Raw genomic sequence first — 10,920 nt, 5'->3', positions numbered from 1 at the left:
ATGTTATCGCCCCCCTTTTTTTGTTTAATTTTAGTCACATCATCGGTAATCATGGTGTCAGCAGTATCATTTATTCAAATCCATGAAAGTATACAGCGTTAAGTTCATGATTTGGAAGTGTGGTGTGAGTGTATGTGAAGTTAAAAATGTATGTGCACCCGTGTACGTGATATTTCGTTTGTGTGTGGGTGAGGGTATGTAGGGAGGGGGTCATTCTACAATATGCGTATGCACGTGGGCTGCATCTTATTTATTCAAATATGGGGTCATCTCAATGGCCGTGCACAATATTGGTAGGGGGCAGTTGCACTCTTTTCTAAATTAAAAATGCATCAAACTTTTCCCCCAAATAATGCACCAAATCCTCCATTATTACAACTGGAATTCAAAAGTGCCATCCTGATAAGGTAGGTTGCTTCGCTTAGTTGCCCCTTTCTCTTGCTTTCATGTTTCGTTTTTTAAGCTGTTAATCGTCTAGATACCCGCTGTAAATAAATCAAATGCCGGCCCTACTGAGTGCCGTCAAAAATTTGTAACGTGAGCCCCTCTTCCCATTACAAGGAAACCCCCTCCACCAAGATGTTTGCGTCAGAGATGCTTCCTATGTGTCTTGTTATTGGACAGTCTGTGGTATACATGTTTTTGATATGTGCGTATATAGGATGTAAAGTTACAGGTATGTGAGAAGCAAGTTTTCGCCCAGGGGTATGAGCGTAGGGCAGGCCAAGTGGCGAACCGTGGGTCCCGGTATTGGGGGGGGGGGCACCGGCAAAAATTTTGAGTCACTTATTGAGCGCGCGAAGCACGCTCAGTTGACAAGTACACTGACCTAATAGAGGGCTTTTAAGGACAGTGCCATTAAACGGATATGTATCTCACTTTTCATATAAAGCGAGAGCTGAAAATTTTGTATATATTGACCCCATACAAGGACATAGGACTGCATTTTAGGAATTCATTAAGAGTATACATATCTCACCATAGTAATCTAATGCGAGTGCCAAGCGCTAGCTGATATAAGTAGAATTAGATCTGAACACATGAAGCACTTGTAGTCTTTGTAATCCTGATGAACATGCGTATCTCACTCTAAACAGCTGAAAATTTATGGTATTCAGACCTAAAAAGGAAAATTACAAGCAAATTTTTTTATAATAGATGAACGTACCTTTCTCGCTAAACAAACAGTGCGAGCGCGAAGCGCGAGCTGAAATTTTTGTATATATTGACCCCATATAGGGACATAGGACTGCATTTTAGGAATCCATTAAGAGTATACATATCTCACCATAGTATTCTCATGCGAGTGCAAAGCGCTTGCTGATTTTAGTAGAATTAGATCTAAACAAATGAAGCACTGTAGTCTTTGTAATAATGATGAACATGCGCATCTCACTCAATCAAATATTGCGAGCGCGAGCTGAAAATGTTGGAAATTCAGATATGTAGATGGGCATTCTAAGGCTTGTTTGTAGGAATTCACTAAGATCATATGCATTTCACTAACCAAATGATGCTGAAGTTTTTTATATTTAAATCAGAAAAAGGGACATTTTAAGGATACATTTTAGGAAAACATGAAGATCAGACATATCTCACTCATGCGAACGTAAGCACGGAAGGCAATATTTCATATTAATACCTTATATTAAAATGGGGCAATCACGTTAAGAAGTCATGAAAAAGAAGCATATGCCACTACATAAATCAATAATAGCACGAAGCGCGAGGAAATATATTTGGTTTATATTGAATTGAAAAAGGGAGGTTTTAGTACCACAGGATTATCGCATTAAACAAACAATGCGAGAACCAGGAACAATAAAGACATAGGCCCTGAGCAAATTGTATTTCATAAAGTTATGAAAATAATGTTTCTTATGTAATGTAACATAATTATAATATAATAATTTCTTCTTTACCACTACGTTTCTTTTCCGTTCTCCCTCTTTTTCTCCTTTCCACCCTTTTTTTTGTCAGCCGATGGGGGGGGGCACGTGCCGTCATGCCACCCGTAGTTACACCAAAGGCGCAGGCCCTTTTAACATCAAGAAATGGGAATAAATGTTCAAATGCCATGCGCCCTGCGTCGCTGAAAGTCCGCCATATACGTCGCTTAGCCGAAATTCGCTAATTATCAACGGTATTCGGCCTTACATTTGATTTACGGACAGATGCCATGCTGTCTCCGACAAATCAATCTCGATTTGACACCCATTGTCATCGATTCACTTTTTGAGGGAATTTTATATGCCTATACGGACGTTTTTAGACAGCTCTGTAAAATAGTATTGTCGCTCAATGTTTAATTAACTATAGCCCTAATTTAATCATGATATTTGTCCGATCGATCGACTATAATGTGATAACGTGGATTGGTGTCACCGTATCTTTGATGGTATACATGTATATTGGGATGATATGGAACGATGGACCTCTCCTTGTATTCAGCTATCACATGGGTAAGCCTTTTTCATTCTATGTTTAAACTCCTTTTTATAATCAAAGCAATCCTTTTACAATCAAAGTAAAGTTCCAATTATCTATAATTTCTTATATCTTCGGTAACGACGAGACAATAGCGAGTTTTTGCAATTGCAACGGAATCTACAACACAGTAAAACTGTTGAAACAGTCTGCAAAATCACAATGGACAGCTTAGAGGTCTTTGTCGAAAATTTGTGAACCAGGGACAGCAGATTGTCCTCAGATTCGGAGCGACGAAAAAATACAGATATGCCTACATGTATCATGTTTGTAGAGTCCACTGTTATTCTTTATTCATCAAGTTTCGACAAAGGCTGTTTTGTCATTGAATGCCTTTAAACGAAAGATTATCTGCGTTTCAGAAGGCGTTTGTGTAGTGGTTTGGAAAACTCCCTATGATATCTTCAAATTTAATTGTTTCATTTTATTTTCAACAGAAGAATATAAAATAATCGAGTATGATTACAATGACATTTGCAAATAAAACTCATCCAAAAATATAAATCGAGGTACAATATATATATATTATTGCAAAAGTACAACAAAGTAAACTATAAAGCAAATTGTCATAAATATTATCAAGATCTGTGAAAATAAAGCAAATTATCACAAATATTATCAAGATCTGTAAAAATGGAGAGATCCACTAAAATAATAGTGACGGATTACAGCAACAGACCCAGTGGAGAAGTGAATAAAGTCATTTTCAATAGAAGAATATAAAATAATCGAGTATGATTACAATGACATTTGCAAATAAAACTCATCCAAAAATATAAATCGAGGTACAATATATATATATTATTGCAAAAGTACAACAAAGTAAACTATAAAGCAAATTGTCATAAATATTATCAAGATCTGTGAAAATAAAGCAAATTATCACAAATATTATCAAGATCTGTAAAAATGGAGATATCCACTAAAATAATAGTGACGGATTACAGCAACAGACCCAGTGGAGAAGTGAATAAAGTCACGGTCGGGATATGTGAGAATGCATTTTTAGTGGTATATCTTTTTTTATAATTTTTATAGATACTCTAATACATATTTGGTCGCTAATATTTGTTTCAATAATTCACATCTTCAACAGTACGTCGATCTTTTTTTCAAGCGTGGAGCAAATTACCCATTTGGTTCTACCGCGTTGGCCAAATTATGAAAATAAAATTAAAGCTTAATCTGACCTGCCCTATATACTGTTTCTCAATTTCCCTTTGTCATCATGATCAGATACCATACCTTACAAGAGGGCACCGATATTCGTCAAGTCAACCCTGAACAGCACAGTCATTCAAATGCTACGGTGAGTTGGACAGAATTCAACTAATTTTGTTAAATTTCAATGATAACATTTACTTTATACATGTTTGAATATTAATCAGAAATTGTAATTTTGTATCATTTTGTACATTGCAATCTGTAAGCAATATTTCAATTCAATAAAAAGAGAGAGATTGCTTTTACACCACAGCAGAAGGGAGAGTTAAAGAAAAAACTCATACAGTGTTATAGGGCAGCATTTGACAGATACATGAACATTATATTCATAGGCAATGCCCGGGATGATCGTGTCAAAGAGCAGATACAATTAGTGGTAATGTAATGGCCATTTCAGCATTCTCAAAACTGTAACAAATGCACAGAGACATCATATATACACAACAAAAAATAGATACACAAAAAAGAATGTTGTTTAAGATATACTCTTCCCCAAAATACACGTCATCATATTCGATAATTCTTATCGATAGAAATGTGTACAAAAATCCAATTATAACAAATTTTGACTTGTGTTTATTCAACCGTGGAATTTAGCAAAAAAAGTTGTATCGTCTTTTGGAAAATACCTTTTACAAGCCTCTTGACTATTTTTCATGATGAGAATGAGGAATTCGTTCCAACAAAGTGTAATCAAAGTCATGATATTTGGCTTTGACTTTTGAAAAGTGACAATTTTGCTTTCTTTTGGTGCTCACTGAAGCATGATATAAAATACATCCATAAAATTTACTCAGATGGTAGCTTATAAAATTACCTACACGCTCATGTAAAATATATTAAAAACTCGCATTGGTTCGGAAATTATGGATGTTTGTTTAAGGGGGACTTACGTTTTTTGTTGTGTATATTAAGAGAAAGAAACAGGATTGAACTGAATTGAATTTATTTCCTTTAAAAAATAACAATACATATAAAACGGTTGTGTGAATTTGACAAATGAAAACGGGAGGATGGCCCTACTCAGCAGCATCAATCATGCTGCTGGTTAACCGAGGGGTCATCATTGAAGGAAGGGAGTGTCATCGGTACACTAAACGTCACAAAAACCATTGTCTACCGTTTTGTTTACTGACGGAATGAAGTGATTCGTGCTGTCACGTTGGGAACACTACGGTTAGATCCATGACTCTACATATTTTGTTTTCCTTAGGGGTAACTCAGTGCAAGAAGCATTTAGTTTTTCGAGAAAAAAAAACATGCAAAACGAGAGAGCGTATAGCGACCGAGACTGTCTTGGTCCGATTTTGCATTTTCTAAAGAGAAACTGAAGGATTTCGGGTACTCTTAATAAAAATAATGGTGAAGGTCGTATTACAAGACCATCAGTTATAGTTGATTGCTCTTTCAAAATGATCTAGATCTCTAAACTTTCAAAGTGATCATAGTGATGACACAGCCGTGTAGATCTTGTCATCTGATCTTTTGCTATCACGATGTCGACTTCCCAAGATAATTATCTCAACATCTCGGTGGCACTTTTAAGCTTCCATAGAAAAAGAAAAGAGAAGACGTGAAGCCTGTGGAGGCATTTTGGAATGTGAGAGAAAGGAAGAAAAAAAAGTCCCACGCAAGCAAGACTAAACAAGACTAAGCAAACAGAACAATCTCTGTTTTGAATGGGAAAATATTGAAGGCATATAGACACACGGTCTACTTACGGAAGGGGCAAATATACATAGTTAATAAGTTTGTTTCAAAAGTACATTGTTACTAAATTCTTGATATTTAGCAAAAATGATGCGACACTGAATTCATCAGGGCCCGTCTTACAAAGAGTTGCGATTGATCAATCGCAATTTATTGAAAGCCAGCAAAGTCAATATGCTTGTTAAAAAAATCAAGATATGAATTTATATCCATAAATTCATTGATATCTTGACAATATGATGTGTTCTCCTTCAATTGGATCAATCGCAACTCTTTGTAAGACGAGGCCCAGATATACACCTAAAAAAATGAGAAGGACCCTCGCCCTAAAAACTTTTAAACATGTTCGTGATGTAGCATTACTACACTGTTGAAACTTTCTTTCACTTTTATCTTAACCTGCAGAAAGAAAGTCGGAAAGAAATTGAAATCAAGAAAGCCAATAAAGATATTTCTCAAGGGCATATCAGTTAACGAGACATCTGTAAGTAAAATTTCTGAGCGGGCGAAGTCTTGCGCTCTTGTGGGGAATTCAGGAATACTTTTGAACAGCGGTTGTGGCGACCTGATAGACGAATCCGAGCTAGTTGTCAGGATGAATTTGGCCAAGATTGGCCAGGAGTATTCCTCCGACGTGGGTTCAAAGGTATCCTACATGACCATCAACGGTGAACAGTGCAGACTCTTGAAATCTTGCTTCACAAAGAAAAAGAAAAGGAAGGCATCTACAACCTCTGAGTTGTTGAATGGACTTCCAGCAGCATGCGGCACGGTGATCGACAGGCTCGGGCTACTTAGGAATGATACTGTTCTTTGGCCAGCTAAGGGCAATGCTGACCGGATATTTCGTGTCATCCCTCTTCTGCGAAATGTGTTTCATCTGAACTTCACCCTTGGGATCAATCATCAATCTTTAATGGACGCCGCATACCGGTAATTCATTCAATTCCAACTTCAATGGTCGGAAAGTTAAATCAATGGAAGCTTAAATAAATGTGCCACCCAGACGTTCAGATAATCATCTCGTGTCATTATCTACAATCTTTGGAAAAAGAATGATGATGAGATGACAAGATCAAGATCACTCATGTAGTCATGTCTCCATCTTTTTTGAAGAGGTGGTCAGAACTGAGGATATGATTATGGATCCAAGATCTTGTCATCAGATCATCTCTCCCACAGGGTATAGACATGACGAGATCCGAGATCTCGTCATCTGGTAATTTTTTTCCAAGGGATGGAGACAAAATAATGATTAATAATAATAATAGGCATTTAAATAGCGCCATCTCTCTAGAAATATTTTATTCTGAGGCGCATTGTTATTATTTTTACTACCCCGGCTTTAGCTCGAGCTGCCTTTCAGCGCTCATGCATTAAAGGAATTAATCCTGCCGGGTACCCATTCACCTCACCTGGGTCGAGTGCTGCACAAAGTGGATAAATTTCTTGCTGAAGGAAATTACGCCATGGCTGGGATTTGAACCCACGACCCTCTGTTTAATAGTCAGAAGACTTATCCACTGGGCCACAACGCTCCACATAGTTATTTCATGAACACAGTACACAGTTATTAAATGCATACCTCAGTGACACTTTTAGGCTTCCAAAGAAACATAATAGCATATCGATGAAAATGTCACAAAATTGCTTGTTGTTTTGATATCTTTCATAATATGTGCACGTACATGGTGTTATGAATTAAAATGAAAGACAGTTTTCATTCGAGGGGCTTATCCAATGTGATGTAAGTTGGGCTGAGGAATTCAATAACGAGGCAATCCATACGTGTGGACTTTACTTGCAGTAGCTTCAATGAATTGGAAAAATAGATTATAACTATAGAACTTGGATCTTAGATAAGACCCTTTTTCTGATATGATGTTTTTATCATATTGTCGATTCCATGGATATTGATTTATGCACATCATTTTTAATTAAGAAAGCACTACTTCTCGATTTACAAAAATGAATTTAAAAAATAATAATTTATTGATTTGTTTACAGGTTGTGGCATTTTAGGGCCCCGTCGTCTGGATTAACCGTCCTCGCACCCATGATTCAACTGTGTGATGAGATATCTTTGTTCGGATTCTACCCGTTCTACACTGACCCGTATAATCGGTCAATTCTACATCATTACTATGATCCAGACGTTCGAATGAACTACACGACAAATGCCCACAACATGCCTGGGGAATATCGGTTTCTCTTAGACCTGGAAAATAAAGGCGCGATCAGAATTATCAATAATTGCACACCAACCCACTAACGTATAGATAGGGAGGGGGGGGGGGCATGGATTTATTCTTAAACATAGATATAATAAACATGGATATATTGTAGTAAATAGTATACTCTGCAATGTTTAACATTTGTATTTAAAATGGATGTGGTATTTTTTTATGCAAATCGTGGATGGGGGAAAAAAATGTTCTTTCATTGGAACAAAGAATAACGTCCTTGTAAAATTATGCTGGTGATATCGTAATTAAAACAAAGTCAATAAGTGCTAGTATTAAATTGTTTTTTTTTTCAAAATAAATATTGTAAACCATTTCAGCACCCATGGTGTGACACAAGAATTTAAAATCCGTTTATAAAACTGTTTCCGTTTCTGAATGTGACTTTAACCTTTCATATTTTAGAGCTATGCTCAGTTTTTTACAATTCTTTTTTTATTCCTTGGATGCCAAACAGACCAAATCTCTCTCTATATATATGATTTTTTTTTCTAATATTCAGACCTGAAAAGGAGACATTCTAAGCACTTATTATAATCATGAAGGGGATTCGTACAGGCCTAGCTAACTAAATAATTAATGTAAGCGCGAAGAGCGATCCGAAATTTTTGACGAACAGATCTGAAAAATTGATATTTTTAGGACTTTTTTTTCATGAAGAGGGCATAGGAACTTTCCAGACTTAAATTATGCGAGTGCACAGCGCGAGCTGAAATATTTGATGTTCAGATGTGAAGACGGGACATATCGAACAGTTTACAATTGTGACTAGCTAGGACCACCTCACAATTTAATCAGGCGAGCATGCAGCGCGAGCTGACAATTTTTGAATTCCAGACTAAAAACTGGAAATCTGACAGAGCACCTATAAGAATAAGAGGTGCAAATAAAGCTAGTGTGCGAGCAAGACTGTTTTTTTTTTGCATATTGGCTTCAAAATAAGATATTTTAAGCACAAGTTAATCCTCTTGAATAAGTTATGGACCTCATTCAACAGGTAATGCAAGCGCGAGTGAAAATTTTGTGTAATGACCTGAAAGAATTCATATTTTCCAGTTCTTACCCTCGCCTTATTTAATTCCGTATTATCGTCTCGCCTGTATAGCAGAGCGAGACTATACTGAGGAGCCCCTTTTCCGACGGCGGCGGCGACGTCAACATTGAAACCTTAACCAAGGTTAAGTTTTTGAAATATCATCATAACTTAAGAAGTATATCGACCTATATAGATCATGAAAAATAATGGGTTATCACGTATTATTGAACATCTTGCATGAGTTTCAGGTCACATGATCAAAGTCAAAGATCATTTAGGGTCAATGAACTTTAGCCATGTTGGGGTATTGAGCGTGTGAGGGAGAATGGGATTGTGCGGGTGTAGGCGAATGTGTGTGTAAGTTTTATAATGGACTGAGAGTGTAAATTGGTGAGAGTAGTTGAATAAAAAAAAATGTGTGGGTGTGTGAGTGAATTTGTTCGAATGTACTGAGTGCGTGTGTGAGGTTGTGTATGTGCGTGAATAACGGACTGATGGGGTGAATATATGTGGTGATATGTCGGGTGTTCCTAAAGGATTGGGGAGAAGGAAGAAAGTGAATGGGTTAAGAAGGGTGTCAAGACAGATGTTGGGGGGTAGAGTATCCCTGCTGGAAAAAAAACATCACAGTGTGTTCACATAGGCCCGTATTCTGAAGTCGGGTTTAACTTGAACTCAGGTTTAAAGTTGTGGTTTAAGTATGGATAGTCAATTATGACATAAGTCACTAACAGTACAGATATCATTTTTGATGACCGTCTTCACCGTGGATGAATAAGGAAAGAGCACAGTAAACGTAAGAAACATACAACTCATTAAAAAAATTGACACTTTTGGCTTCCCATAATTTTAGCACAGAGTTATAGACAAAGGTTTAAGTTTAACCTGACTGGCAGAATACGGGCCAAAGTGACTATATGAACACACTGTGGAACACTGTGTTCTTTCCAGGTAGGGATATGGGTGTGTGGGTGTCAGTGAGGAAGAGGGAGGTTAGAGAGAGAGAGGGAGATTTGAGGGAGTATTTTATACACACTTAGAAATGCTGGGCAACATACTGTCCATTGTGTTGGGTAATGTATGTCGATGATATATATATATATATATATGTATATATATATATATGTATGTGTGTGTATGTGTGTGTGTATTCTGGGCAATTACTGTCCAATTGAGCAAATTTATTACCCAATTATTAGGTTTTTTACCCAATTTGGGCAGATTTTAACCAATAGTTGTTTTGTTTTGGTTTTATTTACAGTATAAAAATCACAATAAAAAACATTGAACCATATATGAGATTAAATATAAATATGTAAACATGCAAATAAAAATATTCGAATGGATCACTCTATTCGGAGCCATTGATATAATGGCTCTGCTCTTCCTAGAGGTCCAGTCAAGTTGTGTGGACAGTATGTTGGTTGGTCAAAAGTTTTTTAAGAGTGAAAGAAAGAAATCTCAGTAGAGAACGTCTGATTATGAATTATGTACTCTTGCATTTAATATATGATTAATAATTATTGTACTATCGCAATTTCCAGAACTCGTACCTATATAAATCATCTCTAATTATGAGGGTAATGGCAACTCGCAATTCGAATGCCTCTTCGTACCCACTGGCCATTAGAGCAGCTTTGTACACAGAAAAATCAAATGATGCCAATATGCTGTTAGGCAGGGGTGGCGATTCTGGGGGAACCGAGGGGCGCATTGCCCCCCCCCCATTTTTTGAAGTACTGAAAATTGTCATTTTTTACGCAAGAAAAATGCCCGCTCACGAACGTGTACAGTGCCCCTTTAATCGGGAGAGGATCCGTTTTAGGTGCTTCCAAGTGCCCTTTATCTTAATATGTGCCAATTTCTTTTCCCAAAATGCCCCTCATGGAGTATTTTGTGACCTTTTCACCTCAGAAGGACCCGTTTTATGTGTTAGCATGTGCCATATCTCGTTTCAGTGCCAAATATTACCAAAAAAATCCCCCTCACGATCGTGTTCTGTGCACCTTTCACTTGAGAAGGACATGCTTTATGTCTGAGCAAGTGCCCCCTTGCCTTCTTGTAAGTGCCCTTTCTCGAATCAGTGCCCCTTTTACCCAAGAAAAGTGCCCCTCATGATCATGGACGTACGCAGCAGGGGGCAGTTGCCCCCCCCCAAAAAAAATTAATAAATAATAAAATAAATAAATAAAAATTGATAGTGCACTTGTCAAAAGAAAA

The 10,920-nt window shown here is 37.0% G+C and overlaps 1 protein-coding gene across 1 annotated transcript; it reads left to right on the top strand.

The window, feature by feature from the left end:
- The first annotated feature begins 3,396 nt into the window (after positions 1 to 3,396).
- On the top strand, positions 3,397 to 6,358 carry LOC121424533. Its single transcript, XM_041620612.1, has 3 exons — positions 3,397 to 3,478; positions 3,724 to 3,796; positions 5,827 to 6,358. Exons 1-3 carry the CDS (start codon positions 3,397 to 3,399, stop codon positions 6,356 to 6,358), a joined length of 687 nt encoding a protein of 228 aa, XP_041476546.1.
- The last annotated feature ends 4,562 nt before the right edge of the window (positions 6,359 to 10,920 follow it).

This window comes from Lytechinus variegatus, chromosome 1 (genome assembly GCF_018143015.1).
Source record: "Lytechinus variegatus isolate NC3 chromosome 1, Lvar_3.0, whole genome shotgun sequence".
Classification (NCBI taxonomy): domain Eukaryota; kingdom Metazoa; phylum Echinodermata; class Echinoidea; order Temnopleuroida; family Toxopneustidae; genus Lytechinus; species Lytechinus variegatus.
Note: the sequence above shows the minus strand (reverse complement) of the source record. Positions and strands in the feature narration are given on the sequence as shown.